The sequence below is a fragment of the Hyperoodon ampullatus genome (genome assembly GCF_949752795.1).
Source record: "Hyperoodon ampullatus genome assembly, chromosome: 11".
Classification (NCBI taxonomy): domain Eukaryota; kingdom Metazoa; phylum Chordata; class Mammalia; order Artiodactyla; family Ziphiidae; genus Hyperoodon; species Hyperoodon ampullatus.
This window is the reverse complement of record NC_136924.1, coordinates 60,219,974-60,233,855: the sequence shown is the minus strand read 5'-3', so window position 1 is coordinate 60,233,855 and position 13,882 is coordinate 60,219,974. Positions and strand designations below refer to the sequence as shown.

General features: G+C 55.8%; 2 protein-coding genes across 2 annotated transcripts; both read right to left on the bottom strand.

Annotated features, from left to right (window-relative positions):
• Positions 1-3,157: 3,157 nt before the first annotated feature.
• Positions 3,158-7,227, bottom strand: SLC39A5 (solute carrier family 39 member 5; the record flags this gene model as incomplete). Its single annotated transcript, XM_079715519.1, has 10 exons — positions 3,158-3,301; positions 3,531-3,721; positions 3,859-3,939; positions 4,143-4,313; positions 4,398-4,494; positions 4,874-5,014; positions 5,243-5,412; positions 5,571-5,733; positions 6,551-6,734; positions 6,932-7,227. 10 exons carry the CDS (start codon positions 7,225-7,227, stop codon positions 3,158-3,160), a joined length of 1,638 nt encoding a protein of 545 aa, XP_079571645.1.
• A 1,412-nt stretch (positions 7,228-8,639) lies between these two features.
• Positions 8,640-12,483, bottom strand: NABP2 (nucleic acid binding protein 2). Its single transcript, XM_079715403.1, has 6 exons — positions 12,399-12,483; positions 11,854-11,992; positions 11,677-11,748; positions 11,419-11,500; positions 11,261-11,324; positions 8,640-9,153 (listed from the first exon to the last, which is right to left on the bottom strand). The coding sequence occupies exons 1-6, from the start codon at positions 12,475-12,477 to the stop codon at positions 8,954-8,956; spliced, it is 636 nt and encodes a 211-aa protein (XP_079571529.1). The 5' UTR covers positions 12,478-12,483; the 3' UTR covers positions 8,640-8,953.
• Between the last annotated feature and the right edge of the window lie 1,399 nt (positions 12,484-13,882).

The window sequence follows — 13,882 nt, the reverse complement described above, 5'->3', positions numbered from 1 at the left end:
AATCTGAGTATTTTGTCAGGAGCCCCATCGTTTTGCTAGATGAGATTTCTGGTGGCTGCCCATCCCCTGCGGCGCCTTCAGCACACCGTCAGCAGTGCTGGGGCAGGTTGCGGGGAGTCCTCTGTCCCTCCTCATGTGGCTGTGAGGAGGCCGGCAGGACGAGCAGCCTCCTCTCCTTATGCCAAAGGAAACCCCACACCCCACCCTGGGCTCCCCAGCCCCTAGTTTTTTTTTGAAGCATTTTGACCATTCTCATGGCCACTGCATATTTATTTTAATGTTAAGTTGTTGTTGTTGTTGTTTTTAAAAAGACCTCTTTGACTTAAACGGGTGTGGAGAAGTAAAGCAGGCAGAATGCCCCCGAATCTTAAGGGGGTAGGGTGGGGAGGAATCATCTCCTTCCCTTCGCCCTCCCTCTCCCCCTCCCCCTCTCCCCACTGCAGCTCTAAAGCACTTGCTTCAAGTAATAAGCACTTTTGAGAAAAGGCCTATTTTAAGTGAGGACCCTGGGAGCAGCCCCAGGTCCCAGCAAAGGAGACAGAGCGAGGGCTACATAGGAGACAGGGAAACAGATGTGTGAATCAGAGGGCGAGATGAAAAAGAGCCAGTTTTTAGTTTCTGATTTTGGGGGAGATGTTTCTGCTTGGCCGGTGGCTTTGGTAGGGTTGTGTACTATCCTTCAGAAAGACAAATGGCACAAACTGTGGGTCCCAGCACGGACCAACAGGCCCGGGTCACTGCCACTGTCCAGCGGAGACTGACGGGCCACCTCCCCACCCCGCGGCCCCCTGAGCCATAGGACTGCTGAGAACCACTGAATGTACAGCCCAGGTTGGGGTAGGGAGCAGCCCCTGGGGGAGGGGGCTTCTCCTTTTGTTTGGTGCTGTGGGGGTGGGAGAGGTGAGACTGAGGGACTGCCACCCACCTAGACATGTGTTCCTTGGGGTGGAGGGGCTGAGGAGGGCCTACCTCCCTCTCCATCCCCAGCCGTGGCCCCTCTTCCTTCCTCATCCCTATCCGTTTTGACTGTAAGTCCAGCTCACCTTTGCCTTCAATATGTAACCAAAGGAAAACTCAATACTGTTTCCACCGCTGTCTGCCCACCCAAGCACCTTCCGACTCCCTGGACCTAGAAGGGGAGAGGAGGCGGGGCTGGGCCGGGGGTCGTGGGGCCAGAGCGAACGGTTCTGCAGCTGTGTGCCCCCAAAACCTCCTCTGGGGTCTTGGAGGGCATCCTGGGAGGGGGCGTGGGGGCCAGGCAGGAGGGGCTGGGAGCAGGCGTGCTCGGGACCTCGTGCACATGAGTGTGACTTTGTCCGAGTGACGCTGCTGACTGCCCCAGGGGGAGGCCCCTTCCTCCTTCCCTCTCCGCCATTTCTCACCTCTCCCCACACCCAGCGTTCATTCCCCACCTCCCCTTCCTGCCGCAAAGGAAAATAGCCTTACAGACCCTAGCCCAGAACCCCTCCTCCTGGGGCACCCCAGTATGGGGCCCCAGCCCACCTAGTCTGAACCCCACCTTTTAAGAGGGAGGGATGAGGAGCAAAGCAGCCCCTTCCCCTCTAACCATGGTGGCTCCAGCCCTCCTCGGCCTTGACCCAGATTGGGCAAGGCCCGAGGTGAGGAATCTTTGAGGACCAAGCCCAGTGGTCTGGGAAGAGGGAGGTAGAGAGGGAAGGGCCTGACTTGGGGACCCCCTCCTCCCGACCCAACCCCTAGAGAAGCGACCAAATCCCAGAGATGGGAGGAAGCTGGGGTGGGGAGGGTCTGCTCCATGAATTACTTGAAGGTACTGACTCCGAGGCTGCTGTTGCCCACTGAGGTGTGAGGGGGACACTGTCACTGCGTTGGGGAGGGCAGAGGGTGGTGGCGACGAGAGGGTCCACCCTTGGCCCTCGCTCACCCCTGCTAGGCCGTTTCCCTGGGGAGCCTAGCCTGGCCCTCCTGCCTCCACCCCTCACTCTGGGCACCCTCTCCAATTGCACTAAAGTAGCTGTGTGCCAGTCTTACCCCACGCCAGGGTGGGGTCTCTGCTTCCAGTCCTTTCTCCCCACGGCCTCTGCTCCCATCCCGGACAATCTCCTTGTTCCCCTGTATTCCTGGATAGCTCAGCTTTGTGTGTGTGTGTTTGGGGGGTGGGGGTGGGTTCTGGCTGGAGTGGGTTTGGTAGGGGTTTGGGAAGGGCCGGGGGAAAGATGGCGGATGAAAGTCTCCTACCCCCTTCCTCCACTCCAAGCCACAGAAGCCTGGGAGGGAGGGTGCCTACTCTCGCTGCCGTGTGTCTTGCAGATGTGCCAAAACGGGGGTGGGTGGGAGGGGAGGGTGCCTGGCAGAGCAACCCCCAGGGTGGCTCTCTCAAAGCAATACAGTTCCTCCTGCCTGGGGGACGGCAAGACAGGGGAGAGGGTTGGGTTGGGGACCTGGGGGTTCCCTGTGTACAGCTGTGTATATTCAGGGGTGTTCTCTGTCTGGTACCCGCTGTGGGCGTCTACGTGTGTGTGAACCTCCCCTTCCCCGTGCCCTGCATGACCTGTGATGCTGCAGACACCACCATCCTGTGTGCAAGGGTGCGTTGGGGGCACTGAGGGGCATGTCCCATGTCCTGTTGCTCCCTCCACCTTGTGACCCATGTACTCGGTTGTAGGAAGTAAAGAGAACTGAGCACAATTCACTGGATTCTAGTTGAATCTTTCTCTAAGCAATGTTCCCCTTCCTGCCCTTCTCCCTGCCCTGGACTCACCTGTGGTGCTAGCGTTGGGGTCGGGGTGTGTTTCATGCTGGTGGGCAGCAATAAAGGGCAGACCTGCCCAGATGCCTGTACCCCCAGGGTGCTGAGGGCAGCAGGAAAAAGTGGGGACCTTGGTGCATTTGCCTCACCCCTCCCCTTCCTCTCTGGGCTAAAGCACAATGCTCTCCCTGCAGATGGATGCATCCTGCACCCTCCAGGCCCCTCCTCCCCATACCTGCTTTGAGCCCTCCTCCTGCCACATCCTGGTTTTCTATGCTGTTTTGGTGCAAGTACAACTGTCGTAGTCATGGCTTTGGGATGGGTTCTGTTTATTAAAATCCTGTTGCTCCTACTGGCCCTGTGTCCCGCCTCCATTCCTGTGGTTGGGGGGAAGGAAGGGCAACCTGGACGCCTTTCCACTGGCCCCCATCAGCCATCAGAGACCAGAGGCCACAGCTGCTCCTCCAGCAGGGCTATGGTGAGCATGAGGCCGCCCCCCAGCAGCAGCCCCAGCCCCTGCAGTAGCACACTGAGCGTAGGGAGGGGCCCAGGTGGACGAAGCAGGGCTGGTAGCTGAAAGAAAATAACAACATCAGGATGCTGGCCCTGTCTCTGCTCCTAAAACAGGAGGGGGAGATGTCAGCAGCTCTCCCCCACCCAAGCTCTTCCACACCCCTGTTTCTCAGACATAGTCCAGCCACCCTTCTGGGGGGCCACAGGGGGAAGCAGAGGGACTGATACTTCCCTCTCCTCTACACCCACCCCACTTCCCTTGGTTTCTCCGCACTACCCCACACCTCACCATGTCCACAAGGGCCACGTAGAGGAAGACCCCGGCAGTGACCCCAAACACCCAGGGAGTGAGGGGGACAGGGCCCAAACTGAGCCCCACCCCCAGGGCTGCACCCCCTAGTCCCAGGGCTCCAGACACCAGGCTCAGCAGCAGCAGCCGCCGGAAGGGCAGCCCTGCCTGGAGCAGCATCGCGAAGTCACCTGTGGGGAGAGAGGACAGGGTAGGAGGGAGTACGCCAGGGCTGCCCCTCACCCATGTCACCGCCAGCCTCCAAGTTCCACCCCTTGGAGGTCTCTCCTTTCTGGAGTCGACCCCACTCCACTCCTGCCACTCCTACCCAGTTCATGGGGCAGCTCGTGGCAGAAGACTGCTACGGTGGTGCTGAGGCCACTGGAGAAGCCATCAGAGAAGGCAGCGCCTGGGTGGGCAGGATGGGAGGTGGTCAGTCTGGAAGAAAGCTCTCCCCAGAGGAGGCTGGGGCCTGCATTCCCTCTGTGATCCTCCCATTCCCCGCCCCGCCCCCCTCCGCTTCCTGGTAGCTCTCTCCCTGCCCCATCCAGTAACTAGGAGGCCTACCCTCTCCCTCCCTCCCTCCCTCCCTCCTCCCTCCCCCCCTCACACCTATGGCCAGCCCATCAGTGAGGTTGTGCAGACCATCCCCCAGGAGGACCATCCACGTGATATTGGTGCCACCGCCACCCTGACATCCATGACTGTGGCCTTGGCACCCAGGTGGGGCCAGGACTGCTGGGGGCTGGCTGTCCTGCTCCCTCTGGCCCTGAGCCCCTGGCTCTGTGGGAAGGAGGAAAAGAGCAGTGTCGGTGGCTGCGAGTGAGAGCTGAGAGCCAGCGCCCGCTCTTCATGTCCTCCGGTCACCTGGAACTGCCTGCAGGGGACGAAGCGCCATCCCACTGCCATCCTCCGGGTCCAGGTTTGGAGTTCTGAGATCCTTTCTTTTTCGCCGGCAGCATCTCTGAAATGGCAGGGTGTCCCTCCTGAGGGAGGAGGCAGCAGAGCTGGGGGCTAAGGAGCGGCCAGGCTGCCAGCAGGGAAAGTGAACACCTGGTCCCCCCTCTGCCACTTGGGGATGTTCTCTGGCCTCTGCTCTCTTCCCAGGCTGGCACCTCTCTGTTTCTTGTTGACTTGAACTCAGGAGAGGAGGCCGTTGGGCCGGAAGTCCTGGGTCTATGCTGAGGAGCCCCAACCCACTCCCTGTTAGCTGTCAGGTCCTGCACAGTCAGGCAAACGTCAGAGCCAGGAGCGCACTTGGCCCCTCACCTCCTGGCTTGAGTGGCCAGTTCTTGGCTAGGGCTCTGTTCTCGGCAGGAAGAGGACAAAAGGGTGTCACTCACTGGCTTGAGCCCTCGGCGCCGCAAAAGCCCTAGCATGTTCTCCAGGACGAAGAGAAGAAAGAGACCGCCAAGCACCGACAGTCCTGGTCCCAGGTCCTCCTCTGGCTGCCCACCAGGTCCAGCATGCTGCCCTCCTTGCGCCTGACAGAGAGGCGGTCAGGGCAGACTCTGGAAGCCCCTGCACCCGACAGCATCCCCCTCCTGAGATGGCGGAGAGAGGTGGTGAGCCTTCACTCATACGCTCTACTAGAAGGCAGCTGTGGGCTGAAGCTGGGGTGGGAGAGAGGATGTCCTTTGACTGGGAACACACTGGCTCCATGGAGGCTCTCCACCCCTGGGGCAGGGGGACAGGAAAGGGGCTTCACGTACATGTGGCAGCAGGTGTAGCAGGGCGTCCCCACAAAGAGTGCCCACGGCCAGGGCCCCCAGAAAGCCCAGCAGGGGCTGCAACAGATGAGGTCCCAGGAGCCGCAGCAGCAGCAAGGAGAGGGGAGCAGGCAGGCTGAGCAGCAGGACTGCCAGGGCACTATGAACCAGGGCTGGGGAGAATCAGGGGCTGAAGTTAGGCACGGCTGAAAGGGAGGCCTTAAAGGAAATGCTGCAAGGGGAGGAGGGATCCCAACGAACCCCCTTCCTTGGCTTGGGCCCCACTCCCTACAGGATTCAGGTGCCCCACCACTTGCTCTCCCCCACTGACCAGATAGCAGATCCCGTGGGGGGGTTGGAGCTGGGGCCCGGATGCAGACACGGCTGTCAATCTGATAAAGCAGGGCTGGACACAGCAGAGCAAACTGACGAGGGGTCAGAGGAGCAGCAGGGCTCAAGCCAAAATTGACCAGCAGCTGGGAGCCATTCAGACACTAGGGAAGTGGAGTTGGAGGTCACACATTGGGGAATTGCTGAGAACTGTGACTCAGACCTTTAGTGTCCGCCCTTCCATTGCATGGGCTCCTGGGTCTCTCCCAGGGTCCCCTTTGCCCACACTGGCAGGTGCATCAGGGACTCGGGACAGTTAGGTATAACCAGTGTGTGTTAATTATTAGTGAATATTCAAACCAATGCAAATATTCAGTTCAGTACAGACTGGGCGCTAGTGAACATCGCCATCATCTCCCTCCCTCCCAAGCCCCTGACATCTCATTGATTTGGTGATGGAATTGGTTGGACAACTAGAGCCCTCCACTGCAGAATCTTAGAAGGGAAAAGAACCTAAAATGCCATCCAACCGTCCTCTCAGCAGCCCTGTCACTTGTTCAACCAGCCTTGGCTTGAATGCTTCCTGGGATGGGGTGCTCACCTCACCAGGCCTGTTTCAGGTTGGCTTTGGCTGCCCTCTGGTGTACATGGAACCAGTTCACCGACTTTCTGGATGAAGACAGCCATCTGCTGCCTGCAGGCCTCATTCTCCAGATAACCAGCCCCAGAGGCTACCCTGGGCTGCTTCTCTGAATTCTCTGCTTTGCCAAGTGTGGCCCCTAAACCAAGTCTTGGAGCTTGGGGTATGGGTTTATCTACTCTGAGTCCAGAGGGGACATATTTCACTACTGGAATAACATACCCTAAGATCACACCTGGATTTTTTTCTAAGTAACCATTTTAAATGACTGACTTTTTAAACATTTCAGGCCATCTAAATCCCATGGCTCCTTTCCCCTCGCTACAGATCATCAGACTCACATCCTCATTCAGATGGTCAGCCAGTGAATGGTCCAGCAGCAGAAGCCTGTGAAAGAGGCCCAGGCCCGATGGGGCTGGCCCATGGGGTGGTGCTGGGGCCTCGGTCTCCTCCAGGTCACCCCGCCCAGACGGGTGCAGAGGCAGCCCTGCCCAGACGTCCACACTCAGCTCGGGGTCCTGGGGCCTAGAGTGGATGGATAGCAAAGTCAGACTTACTCATGTTCTCTCAGAAAGGGGCCTTGAAAGGATATAATGAGTCAGGTTCTGAAAAATCGGTAATTCCAGGAATCTGATTTTAGGAAGCCAGAGCCGGAGGGGACTGATCCAAGTACTGAGAAGAGCTGGGGTGTGACGTTTTGGGGCGGGGAGAGGGGTTAGTACCTGTGCGTGGAATTGTCTCCAGCTGGGGGTGTAGCCCGACCAGCTGGAGGCCCAGCTGGAGGCCCGTGGTGTCCCAGGTGGAGGGCCTGAACTCGGCCTAGCCCCAGGCTGTGGAGAAGCCTCGCTAGGCCCCCTGCAGTCAGCGTCCCATTCTCCCCATACAGGCCAAACAGCTGGGCCAGGTAATGGTTCTGCTCCTGCTCAGCAGGGCCCAGGTAGGGGGCTGAGCCCCCTACCCAGCCCAAGGCCACCCACACACACAGGCCAGCCAGCAGATGACTCACTGGGGGCCCCATTATTGGGGGGACAGGGTTAGAGGCTCTGGTTCCGGCTTCTACTCCCCCAGGAACATCCTGAGGACCGTGCCCTGGAAGAACAAGGAGGAGGGGCTGGGGTTCCTGCCCTGCTGTCCAGCCCAGGGCCTGGGGAGCCTGCACCCCTCACACCACCCCCTCCTTGAATGCTGCAGCGGCAGCCTCCTTCCTTCCTCCCCACTGCCTCCTTCTGAGCAGCCTCTTGCTTCCCAGTTCCTAGAGCACCTTCCCTGAACCAGAACACTCCCCTCACCTGATCCAGAGCTGACCTGTCACTGTCCCTCCCCTATCCCCCAGACCCCACCCCTCAACCTCACCCCACCTCTCTATCCCCCCTCAATCCCCCCGGGCCTCACCCCCACTGGCAGTGTGAGAGCCGTCACCTCAGGTCCCCATGAGGCCTCGTTGTGGACACTTAGAGGTTCCTGGGTCGTGGAGGGGAGCCAGGCTCAGCCTCCAGCTGCCCAGGTAGATCGGAGGCCATGTCAGATAGAGGGCTGGGATGGACAAGCCCCCCTCCTAGCCCACCTGCCTGAGGGTGGGGCCAGGGAGGTGCCAGTGTGGGAAGGCTTACATCAGAGAGGAGTTAATGGTTCACTGATCTCTGGGGTGGGGGTCAAAGGTCAGTCTTGGCTGGGCCCCTGAGTAGGGAGGGGCCACCCTCTGCCCCTGGAAAAGCCACATGGCCAAGGAGAACCAGGGCCTGGGCTTTTCTTCTAAATAATTTACACCCCAACCCAGGTGGTACCGTCTCAGCCTCTCCCTGCCTATACTCCCACCTCACCTACCTTACATATGGCATCGGGCTTCATTCATCTCCAACCCCCATCCCCACATTCCCTGGGAAAGTTGGACCCAGGTGTCCCTAAGCTGGAGAGGAGGGTAAAGAGGCAGATAAGTGGCAACCCCAGATGCATGGGGAAGAAATTGTTTTTAGCACTTCCTCATCCCAGAAGAGTAAGAGCCAGAACTCTGGGAATCTATGACCACGAGAGGGGACGCTCTGGTGGGAAGAGAAAAAGAGTATCTGGGCCTCCTCAGATGTCTGACCTGGCTTAAGGTTGGGGAGCACAGTCTGACTGGGGTGACTGGTCCAGGGGGTCGAGGTCAGCGTTACCTGACAGCAGGAAACAGGAAGGACGCCCAGAGGAAGGGGGACACAGTCTTCTTGGCTCCAGCTGTGGGGGGTAGGCAGGCTGGCGGACAAGGGTCACCAGCAGGGAGGGGGCAGGGGAGGGGCACTACCTTAAAGGGGCAGGCCTCCTTTGCCCAGGCCTTGCCTGTAACCTATCTCCCCTCCACCTCCTAGGGACACCCCACTCTCCCAAATGCCCAGCTGCCGACCTCTTCATTTTCCCACAAAGAGCAAAGGAGTCCAGTACAGAGTGGTCACATTTATTAGGAAGGAGGGATTCAATTAAACTTCCACATCACACACCCAAGAAACAGACTGTAACCGTCGTTTCTAAAGAGGAAAGAGGGGAGGCAGCGGGCCTGGACTCCCAGGGGACAGGCCGCTTCAGCTGACAAGGAGGGGACTATGGGCTGAGGGTGGATAAGGCCACTGCTCACCACCCCTCCAGTGAAGTTTAGTGGCTAAAATACTCCTACACACCCCCTGCCCCCCAAAGCCAGCAGCCCAGTAGAAAGCTGTGTTCTCTAGCAGAAACCTGGGTCGTGGCTGGTGGCGGGGAGGAAGAATGTCTTGCTATCTCTTGCTGCTCCTCCGGGTTTCTTTGCCATTACTGACAGGGCTGCTGGAGGGGCCAGGAGGGCCGGCAGGCGTGTGGTTGGGCTGGCTTCGGGTAATTCGGGGGGTGGGGGGGTGGGGGGGAGTGTGAGGGGGGTGTGGGCCACCACCAGGACCTGGTGGGGTGCTCAGTCCATTCCCGTTCTGGCTCTCAGAGGCTAGTTGTGGGAGAAGGGGAAGAAAAACCGGAATTAGAGAACTAAGGTAGGCAGGCATCCATCCCCAAGGGCTCCCTCCAACCCCAGCAGGCAGCACAGTCTCCACCAAGCACAACTGCACATTGATGCTGTGGGACCAAGTGCAAAGAATGTGAGTTGTAGGAATGGGGCCCCAGAGAAGATGCAATCATCATTTTGGCAGTTGCTACATGAACTGTCGTGTGATATTTTTTCTTTCTTTTTTTTGTAATTGTTTTTTTTTTTGGCTGCGCCACGCAGCTTTTAAGATCTTAGTTCCCCAAACCAGAGACTGAACCTGGGCCCTCGGCCGTGAAAGTGTGGAGTCCTGACCACTGGACTGTGGGGAATTCCCGATATTTTTTTTTCTCTTTTATCCACCTCTGTATCATTAGGAGTCAGATCTAGAATTAGCTGTTTAGTTCTAGGCTCAAGGACCACCGACAAAAGATCCCTTGACCAAAAGTGACTGTAAGACTGGAGAAGCATTGGAAAAGGAAGGGCCTGAAGTTTCTATCTCAAAATGTAAGAAGGATCTTAAAAGAAAGAAAGAAAAAAGTGTGGTGGTTTGTATCACAATGATACATGTTCACTTGGGAAAACAGAAATAAGAATAAGCAAAAAAACTACTATACATACTCTCACAGAGTAAGCAAAAAAACTATTATACATACTCTCACGCCCCCAAAATAATAGACAACATTTTTGTGTATATTTTCAGTGTTGGATGGTTTCCTTGAACTACTTTAGCTGTGCAAATCATTATCACCACACTTACCACAGTGTGTTACAACTGTTGTCTGTGGGACTATTTCCTTCATGGACTGCAAGCTCCTCAAGGCAAGTGCTATGTTTTTTCTTTGGCATTCCTCATCTATAAATGCTTGTTAAATGAAGGCAGAGGCCTGCCTCTCACATACATAGGGCGTCATGAACCCTAACCATATCCCTGCTGAATCCTTCTGCTCCATCAGACTAAGATATCTGCAGCCAAAATGGAAGAATAAAGCCCTTTCCTTAATTCACAGAAAAAATGAGGAGTATGTAGAAAGTCATCATTTTTATGCCACATGTTTTTTTAAAACCTTCTGTACCTGTTAGCAGATGACAAAGCGAATAAACATCTGGCAAATGAATATTAGGGACAAACAGGCTTAAGTGTACCTTATTTAAAATATTTTTATAAATTATGGAGTTATGGAGACCTGAGAATACGTAATAGTCATATTTTCAGTTGAAAACATGGATGCTACTTTTTTGTGGTGGAATTAAATGTTGTTATTTCACGGTGTTTCTAAAAAACACCGTGACCCTGAGTGGTTCTGACACAGACAATTTTGGAAACCATGGTAACTGGGGATGCAGACACAGACTGAGGAAGGGTAGAGGAAGCCTGAAGCCTAGTGTCACAGGGAGAAAAGTAAGGCATGGATCAGAGGCAAGAGAGAGACAAACACCCAGGAGTGGTAGGGTCAGCTGCGAGATGACCCAGAAGGAGAAAAGAGCAATAAAAACCAGGTTCCTAAGGAGAAGCCAGGAGACGAAGGAAATGATGTTGGTGAGTGATTCTAATCAAAAGCTGATGATCTGCAGTAAGCCAAATTCCTCAAGAGACCAAAAGCAGGGGCTTCTGAGTTGGAAGAACCATAATCCTGAGGGCCAAGGCCTAGAAGCAGGGCCTTTAGTTTTCAAGAAAGTGGCAACCCTAAAGGGGAACTATTTAGTGCTTAAAGTTGTGCAGTGTGGATTCCATGCTGAGTCCTGTAAGTAACAGTGTATCAGAACTGATAATGAATCAAAATAGGCAAGGGGAAAAAAAGCAAGGTTCTGCCAGAGAAGAAGCAGAGAGGAACAAGCTAGAATGAAAGAGGGCAGTCTTTGTGGAGAAACTGCTCTCATTTTTGCCTTTGAGTGGCGGTGGCAAAAGGGAGCTCTATCAGTGATAGAAACATGGCCCCAAATCTTTTCACCCCAGGGACCTGCAAAAGAACTGAGAAGAGAGATTTGGAAAAGGGATGAGGGCAATGCATCTTTCCAGGCTGGGGAGATTAGAACTAGGAGGACCAGTGGATGGAAGGAACAGGTTTACCTGGAGAAGTGGCAGGGGGTCCGGTGGTAGGCTGGGGAGCCGTAGGGCTGCTGTCGTTCTGCACCTGAAGGCACAAATGACACATTCAGACCTCACTCCCTACCGTGCTTCTTGGCCTGACCTGCCCTCCTTCCGCACAGCACAGCCATGGGACTCACCGTCTTGTTGGGTGCCTGCTGGGTGCTGTATTCTGGATTTGGCTCACTGAAGTTAGGAACCTCAGAATAAACCATACAGAATCTGCAAGGGGAGAAAGTGGCAAAGCCTCAGGCCCAACCTCTGGGCTACTCTGGAAACCTCAGAAAGGTCCAGGTACAGGACAGGGAATGCACACCCTTATGCTGTCTCCTTGCAAACCTCAAACTTCTCTCCTTGGCCTGGTGCTTCTACATCCCCAGCTCCAAGACAGCACTTACTCTCCAATCTTCTGAAGATCACCCCCACGGCCAGTGTACAATGTCAGACAACCTTTGAACACTGAAGCGTACCTGTGGGGTCACAAAAAGCAGGATTCAGAGTTACAGGGACTGTTAATCCCCCCCACCCCGCCCCGTTACTGCCCTTGAATAGCCAGAAGTCACCTGATGGCTTACCCTTTGGTGAGCCGGATAATATCCCCAGGCTGGATCAGGTTGCCCACGTCGTCCCAGACGGAGATATTGATGCTGCCAGTTTTGTCTGCCACTTTGCAGGTCCGAACCTCGTGCCCGTCCTTTGTCTTGGTCACTCGGCCTGGAGGGAACAGAACAATGGGGTTGGGGGGTGGATGGTCAAATAAATGGGGGTGGTGGTGATCAGAGGGATGAGGTCTAGATATTGGTGGAGTGAGGAAAAAGGTGTACAAACAGGGCAAAGTCAAATCCCTGGGGCAGGTGAGGGAGGGCCCAGCACCATGGAGAGGGCCCTGAGTGGGAAGAGGCCCAAGAGGCACTGGAGGCTTGGATCTGGCAAGAGTTCCATCCATCTACCCTACACTGCAACTCTCCAGGTGGGGGCGAGGAGAGAGACTGGGCGTGAGCAGTGCTGTGGTGCGCCCTGCCATGCCGGGTGCAAGTTAAGAACGGAGGTGATGTTTCCCCCCTCCTGGCCCCCAACCCCGAGAATGCGCGCAGGGGGCCCACCGCGCCAGCAGAGCCACCTGTCTCCAGCACAATGAAGATGAGGTTCAGGTTCTTGAGCCCGGGCTTGATATCCTTCACGAAGGTCTCCGTCGTCATGCTGCCTGAGCCTCAGCACCCCACTAGAAGGGGGAAAAGGGGACGAAGGCTCAACGCTTGGAGCCTTTGCCCCCATGTCCACTTCGCAAGGCCTACCTATCACACTAGGCTGGGGTCAGGCAGCCTCAAACCCTCTAACTCTTCTAAAAGGGTAGAAACGAACTTCCCCAGGGGCTTCCAACTTCAAGATCAGAATTCGGGGGGTCTCTGGATAGACTGCTTCTGGGCTGGAAGCCCCCCTCCCGGGATGCTCTTTCAGTATCAAGCCCCGAAGTAGGGAAGCCGACGGAGACGGGGGCAGGGAACCTGGTGCGGAGCCAAGGAATGGAATCTCACTCGCCAAACCCTCCCGAACCCTCATCTGGACAACCGGGGGACTCGGTGCATCCTCTCCCCGACCCGCAGCCCACTACCCACCCAGCCAGCCCGCCGTACAGTGCACGCCACTGAACCGCCCGCAGGGGGAGCCAAAGGCCCCGCCGCCGCCGGATGTGGACCAATGGAACGCTGGAGAGCGAACATTCCCGGAAGTTTCCCCCGGCGGGCCTCCTCCAGCCAATCAGCACCGCCCCGGCCTCCCACCACCACCGGCATCCCGCCTCCAGTCCCCACCCGGCCAATCGCGATCCGAGATTAACGCGCCGCGAAGCGGGTGGGACTTAAGGTATTAAAGGAGCCCGGGAAAGGGTTGGCTGCGCAAGAAAACACGTAGACCACCAGGGGGCGTCTCAGGTACCAATTTTCCTCCACTTGACTAGGAGAATGCACTAAGATTTGTTTCTCCTAGACGTGACCCAGTGGAAAAAGGACCAAAGGTTTTTGGAATCCGGCGGACAAAAGTATGAAACCCGGCTCATCACTTCTTTTCTTGCAAGTTCTTCAGTATGTGATCCCATTTTGCAGACGAGAAAACGAAGTTATATAACAAGCTGTGTCTAGCACACAGCAGGCAGTTTCCTCCTCTTCTCCAACTGCTTTAACTCTCATCTTTATTCCTGATTTGGGGTCCTCGACTTTAATGCACTATCCAGCTTGGTCAAGATCTCTGGAAAACGCAGCATTCACAGTAGAGACAGACAACAGGCCGACTCACCCCCTCCCCCTTTGGAAGTAATGGAATCTGGGGCACCGAAAGCAACATTTGCATTAGACTCTCACAGTTTGAAAGGCACCTACCAGTTCCTAATGCACTTATCTCACTAGATCTCAGGGTCCCCTCAGAGACTGAAAAGAGGCCCGAACCTTTAGTTCCCTTTGAGACTTGTTACATAGTCAACAAAAAGCAGCTAGCTCTGTAACGTTGCCTATAGACCAATTATATATAAACAATATACGTACATGTGCATTACCATTTGCTTAGCGAATATCCATATCAAATACTGCTTACTATCAGATTAGCCTAAGA

What these genes read in the sequence shown, in the direction of transcription:
- NABP2 (XM_079715403.1), bottom strand. Translation starts at nt 12,477, where the DNA reads ATGACGACGGAGACCTTCGTGAAGGATATCAAGCCCGGGCTCAAGAAC. An exon ending in CTTCATTGTGCTGGAGACAG is followed by an intron (nt 11,993 to 12,398) that starts GTGGCTCTGCTG and finishes TGTTCCCTCCAG; the next exon opens with GCCGAGTGACCAAGACAAAG. An exon ending in GATCTTCAGAAGATTGGAGA is followed by an intron (nt 11,501 to 11,676) that starts GTAAGTGCTGTC and finishes CTCCCCTTGCAG; the next exon opens with ATTCTGTATGGTTTATTCTG.